Source organism: Lacerta agilis, chromosome 11, assembly GCF_009819535.1.
Source record: "Lacerta agilis isolate rLacAgi1 chromosome 11, rLacAgi1.pri, whole genome shotgun sequence".
Classification (NCBI taxonomy): domain Eukaryota; kingdom Metazoa; phylum Chordata; class Lepidosauria; order Squamata; family Lacertidae; genus Lacerta; species Lacerta agilis.
Window position 1 is genome coordinate 3,455,251 of NC_046322.1, and position 22,246 is coordinate 3,477,496.

At 47.6% G+C, this 22,246-nt stretch overlaps 1 protein-coding gene across 1 annotated transcript; it reads left to right on the forward strand.

The window, feature by feature from the left end:
- The first annotated feature begins 2,297 nt into the window (after positions 1 to 2,297).
- AQP3 (aquaporin 3 (Gill blood group)) lies at positions 2,298 to 18,973 on the forward strand. The gene is made up of 6 exons (XM_033164558.1): positions 2,298 to 2,506; positions 14,405 to 14,531; positions 15,151 to 15,288; positions 16,428 to 16,546; positions 16,684 to 16,901; positions 18,695 to 18,973. The coding sequence occupies exons 1-6, from the start codon at positions 2,399 to 2,401 to the stop codon at positions 18,879 to 18,881; spliced, it is 897 nt and encodes a 298-aa protein (XP_033020449.1). The 5' UTR covers positions 2,298 to 2,398; the 3' UTR covers positions 18,882 to 18,973.
- Positions 18,974 to 22,246: the final 3,273 nt, after the last annotated feature.

Sequence of the window (22,246 nt, forward strand, 5' to 3'; positions counted from 1 at the left end):
CCATCATGTCCTGGTACAGTCAAACCTCGGTTGTCGAACGTAATCCGTTCTGGAAGCCTGTTCGGCTTCTGAAATGTTTGACAACCAAAGTGTGGCTTCTGATTGGTTGCAAAAGCTTTCTTCAGCGGAAGCCGTGTCGGATGTTCAGCTTCCGAAAAACGTTTGGAAACTGGAGCATTTACTTCCTGGTTTTTGGCATTCGGGAGCCGAAAGGTTCCAAAACGAAGGTGTTTGGGAATTGAGGTTTGACTGTATTCAAATGAGGATCTGGGCCATAGTCTCGGCTCCAATTATACAGGGGTTTAGGTTTCTGTTTCCTTCTTCTCTTTTTACATTGCTGTGCAACTTCTTTAGAAATGACCTGGATGAAGGAATTGAGGGGGGCGCTCATCAAATTTGCAGATGACAGCAAACTGGGAGGGGTGGCTAATGCCGCAGAATACAGATTCGGGGTTCAAAATGACCTTAATGGATTGGTGAACTGGGCCCAAACTGACAAAATGAATTTCAACAGTGACAAATGTGAGGTTCTACACTTAGAACCAGCTGTGCGAATATAAGATGAGAGGCATCTGGCTTGCCAATAGTACATGTGGAAATGATCTAGGGATCTTGGTGGACCACAATCTTAACATGAGCCAACAGTGTGATGCAGCAGCAAAAAAGCTAATACTATTCTAGGCTGCATCAACAGAACGAGTATAGTGTCCAGATCAAGGGAAGTAATAGTACCTTGGTCAGACCTCACCTGTAGTACTGTGTCCAATTCTGGGCACCACAATTTAAGAAGGATGTTGACAAGCTGCAGTTACATGTAGGTAGCTGTGTTGGTCTGCCATAGTCAAAACAAACAAACAAACAAAAAATCCTTCCAGTAGCACCTTAGAGACCAACTAAGTTTGTTCTTGGTATGAGCTTTCGTGTGCATGCACACATGTATCTGAAGAAGTGTGCATGCACACGAAAGCTCATACCAAGAACAAACTTAGTTGACAAGCTGGAATGTGTCTACAATTCTATGATTCTTTGATTAATTTGCACCCTCGTGAATCTGGTTTGTGATCCTGAATACTAAGGAAGATGACGCAGTCCTTTGAAAATGTGTCAGGCAGAAGGAGATATCTACCTGGAGCTACTGAACATCTGAAGCAGAACTTTTCCAAAGAACAGAGCAAAAATTATTTATTCTGTCATGGAACGGGTAATAGAATCGTAATATTGAAGACTTGGAAGGGACACAAAGGTAAGGTTACCAGATGTCCCTGTTTCCCGGGGACAGTCTCCGGATTTACAAATCAGTCCCCATACAAAATCCATTGAAGTTGAAAAGTGTCCCCGGATTCATTGAAAAAAAATCTGGTAACCTTACACAAAGGGCCATCTAGTTGAACCCCCTGCAAGGCAGAAATCACAGCTAAGGAACCCCCAACAGCATTCTGCTGTCAAACAGCTCTGACAATCCAGAAGTTCTTCCTAACATTTAATCAGAATCTCCTTTCTTGTCTTTAATCTATTGGTTCGGGTCCAATCCTCGGGAGCAACAGAAAACAGGTTTGCTCCATCTTCCATATGACAGCCCTTTAGATATTTGAAGGTGGCTGTCGTGTCAACTATCATTCTCCTCCTCTCCAGGATAAACATACCCAGCTCCCTCAACCAAGCTCCTAAGTCTTGGTTTCCAGACCCCTCATCACCTTAATCTCCCTTTACAGGTAGGTAGCCGTGTTGGTCTGCCATAGTCAAAACAAAATAAAAAATAAAAAATAAAAAAATCCTTCCAGTAGCACCTTAGAGACCAACTAAGTTTGTTCTTGGTATGAGCTTTCGTGTGCATGCACACTTCGTCAGATACACTGAATGCACACTACTTCAGATACACTGAGTGCACACTTAATCTCCTTCCTCTGCGCATCTTCCAGCTTGTCAATATCCTTCTTAAACTCTGGTGCCCGGAACTGGACACAGGACTCCAGGTGGGGTCTGAACAAGACAGAATAGAGTGGTAGTACTATTACTTCCCTTGATCTGGAGGGCGCCAGGTTGGCAAATGCAGTGCCACTGGTAGAATGAGTTGAATCAGATGGGTTGTGGTTTTAACTGCACATGAGTAATACTACTGGAGGGGGTGGAGGAGAGGAGCTAGCAAAACCGCCCACTCAGTCTTACGCTGTCAAGAAAAAAAAAATAAGGAAGAAGGGGTGGAAGAAATTGCACTTGAAGATAAGTTGGTTGGGGTGGAGTTTCTCAGGGGAGGTGTGTCCAGGATTTCTCTCCCTTTCTGCACGTTTATAAGGCGAGGCAGGTCTGCTCAAGAGCTACAGAGAGCCAAGCTTGGAGAGCTGAGAAGGACTCTTGCTCACCTGGACACAGAAAGCGGAGAAGAGACAAGGCAGAGATTATGGGACGGCAGAAGGACCTCCTCTCAGCCATCGGCTTGAGGCTGCGGATCAGGAATAGACTTGTCCGTCAGGCCCTGGCTGAGTGTCTGGGAACCTTGATCCTGGTGGTAAGTGGATTTTGGGGGAGCAATGGGCTTGGGAGACAGGAGAAGAGAAGTTTTGGATTTATTGTATTGCACAGATGTAAGAGCCCAGATTCAGCTTCTCAGAAAAATTGCGGGATGGTTTGTTGAGTGGTGATTTTGTGTGATCCTCAGAGGTTAAAAAGGGTTTGGCAGAAAATTTGGTTCTGGAAGACCCTCTTGCCTCTGCAGAGCTGCTTTTAATGGGATGTTTAGCAACAGAAATCCCCCTTTCCTTGTGTCCTGGTGGAGGGGGGTGCCTCCAGAAGCTAGGGAGGAACTGGAAATAAAACACTTTCAAAGATCAAAATGTCTTGGAACAGGAAAGATTTTGAGTTACACAGAATGGCAGCAAACAGTCTTGAAGCGTTCTGTGTAACCTGAAAGTCTGCATGTTCACACAGCCAGCCAAATTGACTCTCCAAAAAGAACTGCAGGCAAGTTTGCATTTTTTACGATGTACCCTGTAATCTCCCCGCCCCCCCCAGCACCTCCAGCCCATGAATTCACAAGCAGAATTCTACAGCTAATATTCATAGGAGCAATGTCTCGTTTTCACAATAAGCTTGCAAAGTATGCCCTCCTCATAAAATCCCGTTTCACAGATTGAGAACTGAGTCTAAGTGACTTTGTCAACCTGGTGGTTTTGGACTACAACTGTAACCAGCGCAGAGTTTGAAACAACTGGAGGCCACTAGGTTGGTAGAGGCATTTTTAGGTGTGCACTTAAACTGTGAAAGTGGCCCCCACTTTTTGAGGGTGCCAACACCGGCAGTAGCTCCTGGTTGAGCAAGCCTTCAGTGGCAAATTTACGCTTTGCTTTGCATCGTAAACGAAACAACCCCAAGTGCTTGCCTAGAGCACCCCAACAAGTCCAGAGTTTGCCTGGCACTATGTAAATCTCACATGTAACTTGCAATAGCCCAACTTGTCTCCTTTCTCTTCCAAAATGCACGAGGCAGCTATACTTTCAGAACCTGCACCCCCCCCCAAAAAAAGAATCCCAGGAACTGTAGTTTGTTAAGGGTGCTGAGAAATGTGGCCCTGTGAAGAAATAAGTACAGTTCCTCGCATTCGTGGGAGGGGGAAAGTGTGGTTTACATGTGCTTTTTACATGTATGGTGCGTACGTAGCCTGAAACACAGACTATATATGGGGTTGTTTTGTTTTGTTTTTTTGTTTTTAAAAACTTCTTCTTTTAAGTTTGCTGCTGTGCAAGAAGGAAATGCCATTGCAGCAATCGCGGCTCAGCAGTTTGTCAATGCAAAGGCTCCCCAAGACTCTAAGCATCTGCATCTGGGAGCTGTTCCATAGCTGCATCCCTGTTTTAAAATCGTAAAAAAAATCGGAGAAGTTGCTTCCAGATGACCTGCTCCTTGAGCATTCCTCCCGATTTGCTTGCCCAAAGCTTGCTGGGTGGGGAGGTGATACAGTGTCAGCCGCTGAAGGACCATTTGTTCTGAAATGTTTGCAGGGAGGTCAGACATTGTTGCATTAAGTGAGCATCATCCTGTACTTTCCAGCGCATTTTCCTCCTTTCCCTTCCCTTCCCTTCCCTTCCCTTCCCTTCCCTTCCCTTCCCTTCCCTTCCCTTCCCTTCCCTTCCCTTCCCTTCCCTTCCCTTCCCTTCCCTCCCCTTCCCTTCCCTTCCCTTCCCTTCCCTTCCCTTCCCTTCCCTTCCCTTCCCTTCCCTCCCCTTCCCTTGTCTCCAAAAACCTTACCTTTTGTGGGGAATTGGACTTGTTTTGCTCAAATGGCACAACTTTAATTTGCTGGCAGGTGACTGAAAACCCACCTGAAAAGAGCAGCAGCCTGGAATTGTCTAGAGAATGGGATCCTGTGGAAATAGTTTGTCTGAAAGACCCCGATGTGTGTGGGTTGTGCGGTCAGTGCTGTTGGCTTTCCCTGTCGGGTGTGGTGGGTGTTTTCAGATGTGTGTGTGTATGTGTGTCACTTGCCATTGTTGACACAAATGTTCACAATTATCATAGCCCCAGTTAGACTGCCTCGCCTCTCCGCTGGGAATATGAGATCGGTCTGAATGAATGCGTTTTACTTTGGAAGAAGGGATAGCTGGCCTAAGAATGCCCTACTTTGCTGCTGGTACCTCAGCACTTGACTGTTCAATATTTATAGAAGGTCCAACATCGAGGAAGCTCCCCGATTGAACTCCTGGGATCTCTAGGGAGGGCTAGAAGAGATCTGAAATACTGGAGAGCCGCTGCCCATTTCAGCTTCAAATTCCTCCTTTCAGCTCCCTCTGTCCTCACCCTCCAATGTGCTGGACGGCCGTCACGTTCACCAAGCTGTGGTGCATACCTCATTCCAAAAGCTGGAGAGAGATTCTCAGCTATCAGGACCCTGCCATTCGCCCCCATCGGCCAGCTCCTACCAGCCACTGGGTATTATTCGGTAACAAGCCACCCTTCACAGGAATGTCTGGCCAGAAGCGTTAAGAATAAAATTATCTTCTATCTACCCCTGGGCTGAATTCCTGAAGGCCAGAGGTCTCAGGCTGTTGTAGCATAATTCCGTGACGGCACCCCTGTTGTTTCACTGCAGCCTGACTGTATCTTTTCCATCTTCTAGCTTCTTATTTTTCAATCCCATTGACAGCTCCCTCCTACCCCTCCCATTTTAGCCATCTATTACCAGCTACAATCGATTTTCATCAGAGACCTGCTCACCACTGTACTGCAGTGAGTGTCTTGTTGGAAACCCAGCCAGATGGGCGGGGCAGAAATAATTTATTATTATTATTATTATTATTATTATTATTATTATTACACCCATGCAAATCTGCCAAACCCAACCAACCAGACAGGCCCAAACCCAACCAGACAGGCCCCTGCCCCGCAAAGGTTACAGTTTAAAGTTTCACAGTAATGTGGGATCAGACATGGGGAACGGAGGGACGAAAAGGATGGAAAAGGCAAGGGTAACTAATGATTTCGTGGGAAACCTAGAAATGGCATTAAAGAGGGAAGTCACTGTGTATAATTTCTCTATATGCATGCCCAAGCTTCAGAGGCCATGGGAGGAGCTGTCTGTTAAGAGATCCTTCAGAGGGCTGGGAAGGAGGAAGCGTTTTCAAAGTGTCCTGAAGAGTATCTGTTCCCAAGTTTAGCTTTTGTGGCAGAACGCCAGAGAAGCCCTTATAGGGTTTAACTGAGCGAAAACCAGAGCTGTAAATTTAATTGATTACAGCACAATCCGAACCATGTCTCCCCACAAGTAAATCCCTTTGAATTCAACAGCGGGGCTTACTTCCAGATAAATGGGGTTAGGACCACAGCCTTAGCTGGTTACATTAATCAGTTAGGAAGACCTTTCCGCGGACTGAAAAGACACCTGGGTGAATTAGCCAAAAGATTCCCCTTCATAATGTGTCATTTTAAATGTAAATATTTGTTTTAAAATTGCATTATTTTAAATGCAAGTGTTTATTGGAATGCATGAAAATGTGTGCTGATTTAATTATTGGACTTAGTCCAACCCGAGGCAGTTTACTCTGAAGTAAGCCTCACTCTGTTCCGTGGGGCTTCCTCCCAGGAAAGCCTGCATAGGATTGCAATCTTAGACTGAAATCCTAGGAGCGGGTAGCACCACCAATGCACCAAATGAATACAAATCCAATACAGATTTAAAAGCTGCCTTTCCTCCCACTCCCAAGTGCCTCCTCTAGTTTCCTGGCTCCTTCACTCATTCACTTCACATCCACTTTGCTCCAGGCAGTGGCGATGAGCTGCACCATGATGGCTGGCTGTGGGCTGGGAGCTTCTCAGAAAGTGGTGGCTGGGAGATGGAGCCCCTTCCAGGGCTGGAGCCTTTTATACCTTGGGCCAAAGTTCCTCCTCCTCCTCCTCTGGTGGGGCTGAGGAGCAGGAGGGTGGAAGAGGCTGGACGTCACGTGGGGTATGGCGCCCTGGGCCAAGCAGGAGGCCCCCGATAGCTGTTTCTCTCGAGGAGCCATCAGGCCCTAGCTACTCTCTTTATCAGCTCCTCGCAAGCAGCAGGATCAGGCACTGAGCACACAGCCCAGGAGACTCCCTGGAAGCTCACAGTGTGGTGTAGTGGTGAAGAGCGGTAGACTCGTAATCTGGTGAAGCGGGTTCGCGTCTCCGCTCCTCCACATGCAGCTGCTGGGTGACCTTGCATGCACACGAAAGCTCATACCAAGAACAAACTTAGTTGGTCTCTAAGGTGCTATTGGAAGGAATTTTTTATTTTATTTTGTTTTCTCTGAAGTCTCTCAGCCCCACTCACCTCACAGAGTGTTTGCTGTGGGGGAGGAAGGGAAAGGAGAATGTTAGCCGCTTTGAGACTCCTTAAAAGGTAAAGGGACCCCTGACCATCAGGTCCAGTCGCAGACGACTCTGGGGTTGCGGCACTCATCTCGCTTTATTGGCCGAGGGAGCCGGTCATGTGGCCAGCATGACTAAGCCGCTTCTGGCGAACCAGAACAGTGCATGGAAACACCGTTTACCTTCCCGCTGGAGCGGTACCTATTTATCCTATTTATCTACTTGCACTTTGACGTGCTTTCAAACTGCTAGGTTGGCAGGAGTTGAGACTCCTTAGGGTAGTGCTAAAGCGGGATATCAAATCCAAACTCTTCCTCTTCTTCTTCATCATCACCACAGTCCGAGAGCCATTTTGCAGGGGCAAAACACATCCCACCATAGCTCTCAACCCTCCCTGCTGTTCTCCACTGCTGTATACATAGCTGTCAACCCTCCCTGCTGTTTCCCAATGCTATAATAAGGGAATTTCCCACAAAAAAGGGAAAGGTTGACAGCTATGCACCCCACAGACCTCATGTGGCATTTAGACTCATTGCACAGACGAAGGTGCAAAATGGGAGCCATAAGGGAAATGTCCTGGATGACGCAAACCCAGAGCTCCCCTCAACGAGCCCCCAAAAAGGGGGAGTCTAGGATTGGCAGGACGCTGGGGGAAGAGGGGCCGGAGTCTGGCTTGAAAGAGGGGGTCAGTGGTTTGTGGGGAACTGGCCGGCCAGGAGGCAAGTGTCGGAGACAGGGGAAGCGTCAGAGCTGGAGGAAGAGGAGGAAGAGGCAGGGCAGGCCAGGGATGGACCAGGGGCTTCTCCACCTCCTCCTCCTCCTGCACCCCAGTCTCTTGGAACCAGGAGGGGACAGAACAGGGAAGAGCAAAACAAGGATTAATTTATTGGGGGGTAATTATCCTTGCAATTTCCACCCAGAGACAGGAGGGAGAGGGCTCAATACCCGACGCTCGCTCTGGCATGGATTGTGGGAGGCAGGGAGGCAAAACTCTGTGCTGTAATCTCGAATTCGGGTTCCTTCAAGCTTCAGCTTTTTCTGCAGTGAGAACTTTCACTCCTGCACGCCTTAGGGAATTCCTGCATCTCAGAAAATGTTTCCACCAGTGCCAGGTTTAAGAAATTAATCTCAACACGCCCTGCAATCATTCGAGATCCGTATCACATCTTCATTAGAGCAAAGGAAGCCTGAAAAAGCCTCCAGGTGAAACAGCCCCCCCACCCCCGAATGCTCCAGGGATTTGCTTTCAACAGGGAAGCGGCTTCCATCGGAGTGTTTTTAAATGAGTAATAATATATAAGGAGTGTGGAGCTACAGGAAGATGAACTTTAGCAGGCTCTTAAAAAATCTGCACAAGAGGCAGTAACTGTTGGGCAAGGTCTCTGTTATGTACTGAGCTGAATCCGAGTATATTTCAGTCTCTACCTGGAGGGTTTGTTATCTACCTGCTGGTACACACCCATCCGGCTCGGCAGGGCGGGGCGGTTGAGCACACAGCAGCCCCAATAAAGCGGGACCCAAACCCCTGGAAGGAAAGAGAAAGTGGCAACTTCGAGAGTGCCATAAACTTGCAAAACAGCAGGGAGAGGTGTCCCGTTGCAAAAGCCGCCTTGTTTTGTGAGTGTTAGGCACACAACTTGCAATTGTCACCTTCTGCTGAGATCCTGATCTGGATGCAACTACGCCTGCCCCGAACGCTGGAAATTTGCACCGATAAGAAAGTTATTAGAATCACAGATTTGTAGAGTTGGAAGGGACCCTGAGGATCATCTAGTCCAACCCGCTGCCATGCAGGAATCCTAGCTGAAGAACCCCTGACAGACGGGCCATCTAGCCTCTGTTAAAAATTGAATGTTTTAAAATGAACCCATCCCCTTCCAAGAGGGTCAGTTCCACCGTCAAACGGCCCTTACCACCAGAAAGTTCTCCTCAATGTTTAATCGAAATCTCCTTCCTTGTCATTTGAATCCGTTGTTGGGGTAGCTACACCAATGCAGCTCTCTGCAGGAGCTGCTGTTCTGAGTTGCAACTGCAAGGGTACAGAATTTATGCACCAGTAGAACTTATGATATTGCACCTCTCTGAGGGTCCTGAGGTTAGGGGGTCCCTAACCTCTTCTACCCTCAAATCTTGGGGTGCTGGGCGGCATCTGTTTGCATTGCCAGACGCCCCGCTTTGCACTTTCTGCTTCTGAGCCAGATGCAGGGATAAAGTCCTGCCTGGAAGTCGCTTCTTAATCCGCCCCTCTCTTTTCCTGCCTTTGCTAAAAAGTGGTCCAGATCTTTTTGTAGTGACATCTGGAAGATAGTTTAAAAAAGGGGGGGGAGAGTTCAAAGGAGGAAGGCAAACATCTGGGATTTCCCTCCCCACCAAAGCTGCTTGTCGTTAAGACCGTGATCTGACGGTGGCTTCCTAACACAGAGGAAGTTGGAGACAGTGATGCTTCCGAATGCCAGTTTCTGGAAACCACAAGAGGGGAGATGGAGCTCTTGTGCTTGGGTCCGGCTTGCAGGCATCTGGTTGGCTACGGTTGGAACAGGATACTATTGGCCCGATCCAGCAGGCTCTCCTTATGTTCTTATGATATGGTTTATTCCAGACTTGCTCATAATTACTCGTGCCATTTGGACTTTTTACTGTGGTCACAGAGAGATTAACGAGGCACCTCATTCAATAGCAGAGATTTGCAGAAAGAGAGAGAGAGGAGAGAGAGAGAGAGAGAGAGAGAGAGAGAGAGTTTTCTTTTCTCCCCTCAATTTAGTCCCCAAATCCGATGCACTATGCCTCAACCATCCTGGTGGTCTCCAGACCCTCCGTCTGTCCTGATTTTCCAAGGACAATCTCGGAATTACCGAAGCCATCCCTGTTTGTCATTTGGTCCCAGAAAGTCCTGCTTTTCGATGTCCCTATTTTTTTTTGGGGGGGGGGGGTAATGGAATAGGACGTCCCTCTTTTCTCTGGAGAAATGTTGGAGGTGATGCTATTGGCCCCAGCCAGCCTGGGCACAGGAGCGGTAATAAAATACACCTGGAGGGCACCAGGTTGGGGAAGATTGCATTGCGCAGGTGGCAGGCTTTGAAGGTGTTTCCTCCAACCCACCCTCTTCCAAATGTTAAAGAAACTCACAGTTGTACTAAAATTTGCTTACTTTAAAAGAGATTTTCTTTTAACCAATCCGAAAAAGTTTGCATTTCTGTTCACTTGCACCAAAGCCCCACCTCCTGACAAGACTTGAGCAACATAGCAGCACAGGAAGAACGCAGGAAGCTGCCTTCTTCTGAGCTGCGCCATCTAGCTCAGTATTGTCCGCACTGACCGGCAGCAGTTATCTGGGCTTTCAGGCAAGGTTTTCTCCCAGGCCTCTTTGGAGAAGCCAGGGATTAAACCTGCCACCATCCACAGGCAAGGAAGAGATGCTCTGCCACCAAACTATGGCCTTCTCCAGCTGCAACACACTGGCCACCAGCAGAGATTTGCAGAATGTGTGCCTGCAGCCATCACCCGTGGCAAGCAACGCCCTCTTGGTTCCAGGGCGCCAGCTTTTTAAACTTTAAGGTGAACTGATCCCGCACCTCCTCTCAGTTTGCGTGAAGGGATCTCGTCCCTAGGAGCTCAGAACCTCTGTTCCTTTAAATGTCAGCCTTTAGTGTTTTTTATCTGGCTGCTTGTGTGACGGATTGCCTAGCTGACTGAAGTTGGCAGGTTGGATTAGCTGGTATTTGCTGTTGTTTAGGCACCGCAACAAAGGAGAGCTGTGAAAGGAGAGCAGGCTTGGCTGTTCTTCAAACAGAGCAGCTCTGGGGAAAGGCGGCAGCAAACACAGACGGATCTGCCCCATCCATTGGGGCACACTCCCTTGGGAAGCCCTCCTGTCAATCACCACGGAGGGCTCACCCACACTTGCATGTGGTCCATGTTTTATTCTCTTTGTCCCGACCGCAGTGGTGGAGGAAGCCTCTGCGCTGCCCGGGGCGGCGGCGCGGAGGCACCCCCCTGGGGGCGGGGCACGACACATGCGCCGTGACGTGATGTCATGACGCACGTCGGATGAGGCATGGAGGTGAGGGGTGGGCCAGCGAGGAGGGGTGTCACGCTTGTCGGTGGCATAACGCCCCCTCCTCGCTGGCCCGCCCCTCACACCGAAAAAAGCCGCTGAAAAAGGGAAAAGGCGGCATGCCCCTGTCTGGGGCCCACACGGCAGGGCAGGATAGGGCGGGGCCGGCCAAAGTGTCACCCCCCCTCCCCTGGAACCCGGGGCGGGTCGCCCCTGCCCCCTTGCTCCGCCCCTGCCTGACCGAGAGGTTTTTCCTTTGCCTTGCCATTTTCCCAGGGAAAACCCACCGTTTACTGCTGAATCGGAACAATTGTCAATTCTCAGAAAACCCGAGTGGTGTCTGTGATGATTCAGCAGTAAACAGTGGGCTTTCCTGGAGGAAATGGTGGGGGAAATGAAAAGCCTCTTGCATGGGGAAGTGGAAGTGTGGGATGAAGGAGAGCCAGCTTGGTGTAGTGGTTAAGAGCGGTGGACTCATAATCTGGTGAACCGGGTTTGCGTCTCCGCTCCTCCACATGTTAGCCTCTTTGAGACTCCTTCAGGTAGTGATAAAGCGGGATATCCAATCCAAACTCTTCTTCTCTTCTTTTCTTGGAAAAACACCCTGATAAATTGTGCTCTACCCCCGCAAATAGGTTGCACACAATCTGGGGTGCCATTTAGACTTTGCACCCCAGGCTCTGTAAATCTCTGGGCTGACCCCTACTCTGGGACCAAAGTTCCCTGTGTGCTCTTAGCAACTTTGGGCTCAGGAGAAAATAAGTTTCAAGAAATGTGGGTTTTTTTTGGCCTGTCAGCCACGCTCCTTTTAATCTCCATCTCTCACCCTCCACTGTGTGAGGCTGTTCTTTCATTCAAGGTCTCTGAGCCTCGACATTTGTCAAAAGCCTTGAGCAATGCCGACTGAGCCAGGTTCCATTGTTCAAAAGAAGCCAGCTTTCCTGGAAGCTTTGAATCGGCCCCTGTTGCTGTGGTTAAGGCTGGTTTGCAAAGGCTGTGTGCGCTCCATGCTTCGTCAATTTGACCTCCCTCGCAGGGAAGTTGTGACTCTGGGCGATAACATTCTTTCTGGGTTAGTCGAACATAAACACTGCAAAGACTTTTGTGTGTGTGTGTGTTTTGCCCTGTATTGGTTCAGAGGCCATAGGACAAAGCTCAAGGACAAATAACCCTTCAGAGCTTTTTGCGTCCGCTACGATAAGGAGCAGAAAGAGAGAGAGAGAGAGAGAGAGAGAGAGAGAGAGAGAGAGAGAGAGAGAGAGGGAAAAAACATTTTGTCTGTTTAAAGAAGGGGAGGAACCCTAATCCTAAAGGCAAACAGAGGACTAGCTTGCATAATGCACAAATAAAAGTTCTTTTCTGTAGGCCCGCTTATAAACTTATCTGTTATGCTGTGCATACAGCGTACTTCAAAATTACTAAAGTCCACATTCTGTGCCAAGCTAACTGTGCAGTGAGAGGCAGTGAGAGATTTCACGTTCTTGGGTTCCATGATCACTGCAGATGGTGACAGCAGTCACGAAATTAGAAGACGCCTGCTTCTTGGGAGAAAAGCAATGACAAACCTAGACAGCGTCTTAAAAAGCAGAGACATCACGTTGCCAACAAAGGTCCGTATAGTTAAAGCTATGGTTTTCCCAGTAGTAATGTACGGAAGTGAGAGCTGGACCATCAAGAAGGCCGATCGCCGAAGAATTGATGCTTTTGAATTCTGGTGCTGGAGGAGACTCTTGAGAGTCCCATGGACTGCAAGAAGATCAAACCTATCCATTCTCAAGGAAATCGGCCCTGAGTGCTCACTGGAAGGACAGATCCTGAAGTTGAGGTTCCAGTACTTTGGCCACCTCATGAGAAGAGAAGACTCCCTAGAAAAGACCCTGATGTTGGGAAAGATGGAGGGCACAAGGAGAAGGGGACGACAGAGGATGAGATGGTTGGACAGTGTTCTCGAAGCTACTAACATGAGTTTGGCCAAACTGCGAGAGGCAGTGAAGGATAGGCGTGCCTGGCGTGCTCTGGTCCATGGGGTCACGAAGAGTCGGACACGACTGAACGACTGAACAACAACAACAATAACAACTGTGCAGCAGGAAATGTGGAATTCTGCAGCCTGTTACAACTGAAGAAATTCAGCTCTGTTGCTTGGTTATTCTACTGTCCATCTTGAGATATTTGGAATGGAAGCTTTGCGAATGTATATGGCATGTGTGCCCATCAGATGGCCGGATCCTGTTTCTCAAATATCACGCTGATTCCTGTGTGCCCAGTGAATACATCTTTGTTTTATACCCAGTCGTCGATTCTGTTGTCAGCAGCTGTTGAAGCCCACCTGCCGTGTGGGTTGTGCGATAATGCAGAATGATAATTCATTTCCAGTCTGAGCCAGGCTGCAGTTCTTGGATGTACTGTGATTTCCTCCCTAATGCTTTCAGTGGGACTGAGGATGTGGTTATGTGACTACAGTTCCTTCTTTGCAGTTGGGATGTGTTATGTACTGAGCCTCGAGCATATTTCAGGATGCTTCCAAACTGTTGCTATTTTTGAGGGGGTTCAATCACATGCCAGCAAATTCAAGTTATGCAATCACAGTTGCTACAGAGGTATTGTGCAGCAAGTCCACCCCCCCCCCCCAAACTGGACTTTTTGTGATAAGGAAATTCATGGGGGAAATGCACTGGAAAATGTGAGATGATGCTTGATGCCTTGATGCAACATTGTCCAGCCTCCCTGAAAGCAGAGACATTAAGCAGACCTTGTTGTGTGATCTCCCCACAAACAAGTTAAGGTGAATGCTCAATACACAAGTGTCTGGAAATGCCCTAGAATTATTGGATTTGGGAAGATCTGCATGATTCGTGGCTCAGCAGATTGACACAAATGCTTTCCTATTTCTGAATTGTCATATTTTGGAGTATATTTAAATCCATGTGGGAGATCAACTTCTCTTTTGGCACTTTTTGTAGATGCAAAAGAGGAATCTTGGTTTTGGTTTTGATTTTAAATCTTCAGCCTGCCTTCATTCCAAGTTTGCAAAAGTTGCTCTAGCCAGGAAACCACCAACTAATTCAATAGACTGTCTTGCCCCACCTGCATGTTACAGGTGGGCTGTCCTTCCTTTATCATTTTTTAAACACCACTTACAAGCATTAAAACCAAAACAAAACAAAAACAACTACACAAATCCCCCAACGAAATCAGAACCAACAATTTACATTTTGAAAAACTGCTCCAGGACAGAAGGAATGAGTTAGTGACAACACTGCTTCCAGCCAATCAGTGCTGTGCACAACCAACTTCTGTAAACACTCTGAACTGGGTTCTCCTGAGCTCAGTTTAGGATGGAAGGTTGTACACCTGAGAATGTGGTTAGTGAACACCTGCAGCAGGATCACCTCTTAGAATGCCTGAAGAATAGAAAAGAAAATCATTGGGTGTCTTTCATAAAGTAAAGTTATACTTTGGTGCTGCTAGAGGATGTGATCCACCAAACTGGATTTGACCAGGATTTATTTTTTCTCCTTTCAGGTATTTGGTTGTGGTTCAGTGGCCCAATCTGTACTCAGCGGTGGAAAAAGCGGACAGTTCCTGACCATCAACCTAGCTTTTGGCTTTGCTGTGACTCTTGGAATTCTGATCGCTGGACAGATCTCTGGTATGTGCCTGAACTTTATGATATGACACAGATTTGGCCACAGTTGACTAAGGACCTCCCATTGTGGAATTTAGGTCTGCCTGACTCCTACTGTCTGTGAGTAGTTATTCCCTGCACCTCCCAGGAACTGAGAGCAGCACCTGAAGGCTGTAGCCCTAGGCTTACCTACTTGGGAGGAAACCTCACGGGATATACACTTAACATGAATTTAATTTACTCTAAAGCAGACATGCATTTAAATTTAAGTTATGTGTGATGAGAGAACTCTTGCGCAGTAGCTTACTGTGCATAATTGAGGTAGGGATTTAAGTGGTTTAAATTAGACCTAAATTAAACTTACTCCAGCTTTGCATTACCCTGAAACAAACTTGTCCTGTTTCCAAGAGACAGCCTCTGCGACAAGACTTTGACACGTTTAGTCATGTCACGAGAAGGATCCCCGATCCTTGGAGGTTTGCACCACCTACGAGATGTCCCCAATAATATGAGCAGCCTTAGAACCATAGAACTGTACAGCTGGAAGGGTCACCGAGCCCAACTCTCTGCCATGCAAAGCCCTCTCCATCTTATGCGTGCCTGGAAACAAAACAAGAACCCTAACCATGGCATTTTTCCACAGGTGCCCATTTGAACCCTGCTGTCACCTTCGCCATGTGCCTTATGGCCCGGGAACCTTGGCTCAAGTTGCCTATTTATGCCTTAGCACAAACCATCGGGGCATTCCTAGGAGCGGGTATCGTCTTCGGCTTGTACATTGGTAAGTTAGCAAGCGCATGGGTTGAGCATGTCTTCCTGAGCCTCCGGAACCTGCCTTCCCTTCTGACTTAGATCTGGAACGGTAATGGGGACTTGAAATTAACACAGTTCCTTCCTAAGAGTTTCAGGACATGGCAGGTTAAGTCAGGGTAGGGATTATTTTGCATCATTTCTCCTCTGGTCTGGTGGGGCTCCTCTTTCCTTTGGTGGGCAGGCAAAGTGAATGGTGTTGAGATCTTGGCCCTGGAGGGGGAATAAACCTGTTTCCATAGAATCTTGCAAACCTCAACATTAGAATGAGGGAATCAAAAGCAGCTGCAACTGAGCTGAAGGAATACAGAGGCACACAAAAGCTCATACTAAGAACAAACTTAGTTGGTCTCTAAGGTGCTACTGGAAGGAATTTTTTATTTTTTATTTTGTTTTGACATTGAGGTCCTGTTGCCTTTATTGTTGAGACTTTGCCTAGAGTTCCCCCAGTTAGTGCATTGGGATTCAGGGATGGAGAATTTCCTTTAACGCGCCTGCTCTGCTTTCCTCCCCCCCCCTTTAGAGGTTCTTTTTCAGCACGAGGGGAGGGCCAGCGAGGAGGGGGCATCATGCCAGTGACAAGAGTGATGCCCCCTCCTCGCTGGCCCACCCCTCGTGCCAAAAAAGAGTCGATGAAAGGGGGAAAAGGAGGCATGGCCCGCTCGGGGCCCGCCCGGCAGGGCGGGGCAGGGTGGGCTGGCCAAAGTGTCACCCCCCCTCCCCTGGAACCCGGGGCGGGCTGCCCCCACCCCTTGCTCCGCCCCTGCTTCCAGGTACTGTTGGATTCCAACTCCCACTAACCCCAGCTAGCCTGACCAAGGGATGATGGGAGTTGTAGTCCAACAGCCTCTTGGGTGTGTGTGATTTTCCTGGTTTAAACATAGATGAATAATTACCCCCCCCCCCCAATAGCCAGCTTTGTTTCTTAAAAACAAATCATTTTTAAAAAATAAGCCTTTGGGGGAGCCCAGGATCCCCATCCATGCTATCTACTGATATATCCCCCCCTCAAGAGTAAGACTAATCTTCACCATATATTTACGATATAAAGAAACTGGGAATGGTGGCACGGCTTTGATGAGATCCCTGCTTTCTTTCCTTTTTTCCTAGATGCTATTTATGATTTTGGTGGGAACCAGCTATTAGTAATCGGCGAGAACGCCACCGCAGGGATATTTGCTACCTACCCTTCAAAGCACTTGACCCCCGTCAACGGATTTTTTGACCAGGTAAGAATGGGAGGGCTTTTGAAAGGCATTCCCAGCCAAAAGACCCCGAATGCTGTAAGAAGTGCAAGACGGAGACATTTTGAGGCGGAGGAAAACCAGGTTCTCACCTCTTCCTCCTTCCCCCTTTACCTTCTCAGTTCATCGGCACAGCAGCCCTGCTCGTGTGCGTCTTGGCTATTGTGGACCCCCACAACAACCCCGTCCCCAAAGGACTGGAGGCTTTCACCGTTGGCTTCGTCATCTTGGTCATTGGGACATCCATGGGGTTCAACTCTGGATATGCCGTCAACCCAGCTCGAGACTTCGGACCCCGCCTCTTCACTGCCATTGCTGGCTGGGGCTCAGAGGTTTTCACGTAAGTGGATTCCTTATGTGCCTTCACAGTAGGTCATGGGTGGTCCCCCAGGTGTTGCTAGGCTACAACTCCCACCATTCTTGGCCTTGCCCATGGTAGCTTAGTGTTATGTACTGAGTTGAATAGGATCCAAAATGCAGCAGTCTGATTGGTCCTAGAACAATAGGATTCAGAATGCAGCAGTCTGATTGGTCCTAGAAAAATAGGATCCAGAATGCAGCAGTCTGATTGGTCCTAGAAAAATAGGATCCAGAATGCAGCAGTCTGATTGGTCCTAGAGCAATAGGATTCAGAATGCAGCAGTCTGATTGGTCCTAGAACAATAGGATCCAGAATGCAGCAGTCTGATTGGTCCTAGAAAAATAGGATCCAGAATGCAGCAGTCTGATTGGTCCTAGAAAAATAGGATTCAGAATGCAGGAGTCTGATTGGTCCTTGAAAAATAGGATCCAGAATGCAGGAGTCTGATTGGTCCTAGAAAAATAGGATTCAGAATGCAGCAGTCTGATTGGTCCTAGAAAAATAGGATCCAGAATGCAGCAGTCTGATTGGTCCTAGAACAATAGGATCCAGAATGCAGCAGTCTGATTGGTCCTAGAAAAATAGGATCCAGAATGCAGCAGTCTGATTGGTCCGCAGGAGCCACCCAATCCAGCTCCAGGTGGAAGTGAATCCGCAACCTGATTGGCATACAGGAGTATCCTGGAACTGGCCAATCACGTGGGGCCCATTGTGTAAATAATGTATTTATAGCAGACGTTTTGGGGGAACATTCATTCCTCGCTACTATGAGCTGAATAAAGAGCATGAAATTCACTTGACTCCGATTATATTTCACTTAGGCATGTAGGAGCTGGAGTCCAATATCACCTGCAGGGCTGGTTCCTCATCCTTGCAAAAAAAAATGTCACCAGCAGGACTTTGCTTGCATTTGTTTTTATTTAAATTTGCATTCGTGAACAAGGAGCTCATAATAATGAACTCTGGCTTGGGAACATCACAACTACTATTGTTACAAAGGCTGGTGTTTTGGAGGTGCTATCACATAAATAGCTGCCCTCCAGCAGTTTCAGACTCCAACTCAACTCTGATCAGCCCCACCTAGCATAGCCATCAGTCAAAGATGATGGGAGTTGTAGTCCACATCTTTGGGGGAGGCACCTGAAGCCGAAGCACTTTAGGTGGGGTTTTGGGCTTGTTGTTTTTTACCGGGACGCACTGACATCAACTGGAGACTTTTGTGGGGGGCTTTTGGACTTTGATCTGCCTTCCTAAAATTTGGAGGAGCCTTTAATGGTGGAAAGTTAGTGTCCGAGGCTCAATATCCTTGTCAAGACATAGTCCTGGTCTATGCGCCCAGGTGGGATCTGAGGACAATTTAATTGCAAGCAAGTCCTTGGCTGACCTTCTGAGAGATATTTTCGAGGTCAACACCATCCATGGAGTCTCACACCAGCTGCCATTGTGAGAGGGAGGAGTTTGGGATTGCTCCATGGAGGATGGTTGAGTTAGAGTGATATTTCCCAATTTTTTTGAAAATGGGGAGGCATGAAGCTAAATTCCAGGTGTCCTTTGACCTCAGGTCTTCTTTTAGGGGGGGGGAACCTGAATTACTAACAGGAGAGGCTGTCACTGGATGGGGTGTGCTTCCTGGGATGGGACAGGCAGTCTCTTCTGAGAGGAGAAATGGGCCTTGAGGAAAGAATAAAGAGGAGAAGCACGCAATCCGGACATGCCAGATTGGTTGACCTTCCTATCTCACCCATCCATTTCCTTGTGTTTGCCTCTCACAGGACTGGCAGGGGCTGGTGGTGGATCCCCATCGTGGCTCCTTTCCTCGGAGCCACGGCTGGCGTGCTGGTCTACCAGCTGATGATCGGTTGCCACGACGAACCGCCTCAGCACCACCTTCACCAACAAGAATGCGATGAGGAGGAAGCCGTCAAGCTGTCCAAGGTGAAGCAGAGGGACAATGTTTGAGGCTCCCTGCAGAAGCGCGACCACCCCTTGGTGTGCCAACGGACTTTTTTTTGTTACAAAAACCAACCAAAAAAACCAAAAAAAAAATAAACAAAGGACTGATAGAACCAAAAAAGAAGAAGAGAGCAAGAGGAGAGCAAGACACACAGTTAGGAATTTCTCCTCCCTATCCCCATTTTTTTTTAGACTTTGCCTCTGCTTTCCCCAATTGTTAGGATACCCTTGGTTCGTTTGCTTTACAAAGTACGCTGTACGCTTGAGGATTTGGGGCCTCACTCTGGCTGCACTGGGGAATAGTGTGCGTCACGGAAGTCATTAAAGCGTTAAGGTCTTCGCAGCCTGAATCCTACTTTCTTAAAAGTACCAACAGCTCCAAACCTCACTCTTGGCTCCCTGACACCCCCTTTGGCAAGATGCGCGGGAGCACATATTGATGTGGCGACACCTTTCTAAATAGTTTTGGGGCAACCGGGTGGGTTAGCGTTAGGAAGAGTATTATGCAGTTGCTGCCTATCCCTCCATGGGACAAATCTCTGCAGGGCTGGTGCCATCTCCCGGCAGCCAAGGTGGGGTTACGGACCCTGCCTTGCCAATCTTCTCCTCAGAACAAGCTATAGCAGAGGAAAGATTTCACGGGGAGGAGTGATTCCGAACTCCTTTTAGGGATGGGCATGAGAAACCACTGCCTGGAACGTCAACGGAATAAAAAAGAGGAGGGGTTGGGGGGAAACCTGAGGGGGAATGTTGAATTTCATAGGGTGCAAGATTCATTACAGAGGCTCTTTGCCGCATCAAGCTTTGTAAATATAAAGATGTAACGCCTTGTTATATTCTGTCACAGCATCCGGCTTTTGGAAAATTGTGTGTGTGTGTGTGTGTGTGTGTGTGTGTGAGAGAGAGAGAGAGAGAGAGAGAGAGAGAGAGAGAGAGAGTGAGAGTGCATGTAAATTGAGTTCTTGCTTCATGGTTTTATATATATATATATCAATGCCCCTTTACACATATCCCTAGTTAGCGAGTTTTCAGCTCCATACATGCCGGTTACAATTCTACACGCTTGAAATTTAGAAGCATAAAATTGCTTCACGCTTTTGTGGTATTTTATTGCGATAAACACTAATTCCACCCTAAGCACTCGTTGCAGAAAATGTTGGCATGAAATGGTGCCCGGGAATGGCGCTGGTATTTATGGCAGTGCTGGCAGTTTCCCCACACAGGGAGCTGAGCCGAGAAGCCGCAAAATAACAATAAATAAATGACAAATTATTGTGAAAATAAGAAATGGGGGGGGGGGGAAGCTGCCAAATTTTGTCCTCACTCAGGGCACCATATTACCAATGTCAGGAACCTGGAAAGCCAGCTCATTGGTCCATCCGCCAATTGTCTTGACTGATTGGCCGCAGCTTTCCAGGACACATTCCCAGCCTTAGCTGGAGATGCCAGGATTCGAACCTGATTCCTAAGTGACTACACTTAGCATTCATGCCTATGACACAGAGGCATCCCCCGCAGGATCCAACATGGGAGACCTTCTCCGTATAGCAAAGCAGAGCGGTATTAGGACCGCATTTGGGGTGCCCAGATTTGGGCTTCCTCTCACCCTAACGCTGTCGTTTTGTTGCACGACTCCAATTTAAAAGGTGACCAGGTGTTGCTAAAATATTTTCAATTGTGCTTTTAAATAATGCACGGCATTCCTTGGATCGGAACGTTGCCCCTCGGGGGGATTCCTTCCTGTAGGGGGAAGATAAAAAATATCAGGCGTGTGCTCCCCCCCCCCCCGATTTGATGCATAGTTGCTCCAATACAATTGCTCCAATACAATTTGTAATGTCTACACCATTTGTAATGTATTTCCAATTTGTCTTTGTTTTTTAATAAAAAATAAATGCATATATAAATTGTCTAATTACAGTCTTCAGGGTTTCCTTTTTCAGCTGGTCAGTAATGAAAGTTGGTGGAAAATGCAAAAATAAATAAAAATGCCCAGCAGATTATTATTTTTTAAAACAAATCTATGCTACTAAGTAACAGGGGTCTGGTGAGATCGACTGATTGACAGATAGATTGCTGCTTTCTTAGTGTTGCCATGTGTCCTCTTTTTCCAGGACACACCCTCTTCTTTAGGAGTAAAATTTCTGTCTGGGTGGATTTTTTAAATTGTCTCTGGCTTTGCTTTTTGGATGAGACACAGACATAACTGGTGGTTGAAGACTTGTTCTCCTCTTCTCCTATCCCCTACAAATAGCAGGGGTATTTAAAATGAGAGTTATCTTAGCATCCTCATTTTTGTTCTTCAACATATGGCAACCCTAGCTTTCATAGAATCATAGAATTGTAGAGTTGGGAGGGACCACAAGGGTCATCTAGTCCAACCCCCTGCAATGCAGGAATATTTCCCCCAACGTGGGGCTCGAACCCATGACTCTCAGATTAAGAGTCTCATGCTGTACCGACTGAGCCAAAGGCTCTGATCGGAATGGGCCTGGTGAGCTTCATTTGAGAAAGCATTCCTCGGGAAAGGTGCCACCACAAAGAAGGCCCTGCCTCTGGTAGAAATCAATTCCGTTTTAGAAGCGGCTGAAGTGGGCCTCCCTCAGAGAATGCAAGACACAAAAAGGGCAAAAGGGAAGGAGGTGGCCCAACCATGGCTGTGTAAGAGGGGAAAGAAACACTTTATCCATGTCTGGAGGTCCAGTGGTTCATGAGTCAGGCTGCAAGGGAATGACAATGAGACTAAATTGCACAGAGTGTCCAGGTCCTAAACCTTCTCTCAAAGGTGTGTCCGTACCCAGAAGCCTTCTCTGCACAGAGTGTGGTGTTCTTGTGCATGGAAGATGCAGTCCAAGAAGGGATTGTGCATTTTGCAAACAAAACAGCTCTGTGCCACTGCAAAAAATAAAAATAAAATCCCATTACCTCGAACCATAGGCTACTCTACCAGTTGCTGTTGGGAGCTGGAGTACAACATTGTCCGCTGTTCTGCTCCTGTGTTACGGTAATCTCACAAAGCCCATGCAAAAAAAAGATCCTAGGCCGTTCCACCCCTTAGGCTCACAGACAAAGCCTTCTGCTTGCTGGCATTGATAAATCGCTTCTTGCCCAGGCAGGAGATTAGAAAACGGGCTGTGCTCCTGGCTTCCCCACACCCCGATGGAAATGAGTCAAGGCTTTGACCTGAAAAAGCTGAACTGGAATTTCAGGTGCTGCATCAATCCCTTTCCCTATTGATATTAATTATAACAATAGTAATGTTGTCATGGTTATTCTTAAATCACCCTGGTGCAGTATCCCGGGAGTGTGGACCAGGGAAAAGGACATGATATATTTTCCTGGGCAGAGACATTACAAGTTGCAGGGACGAG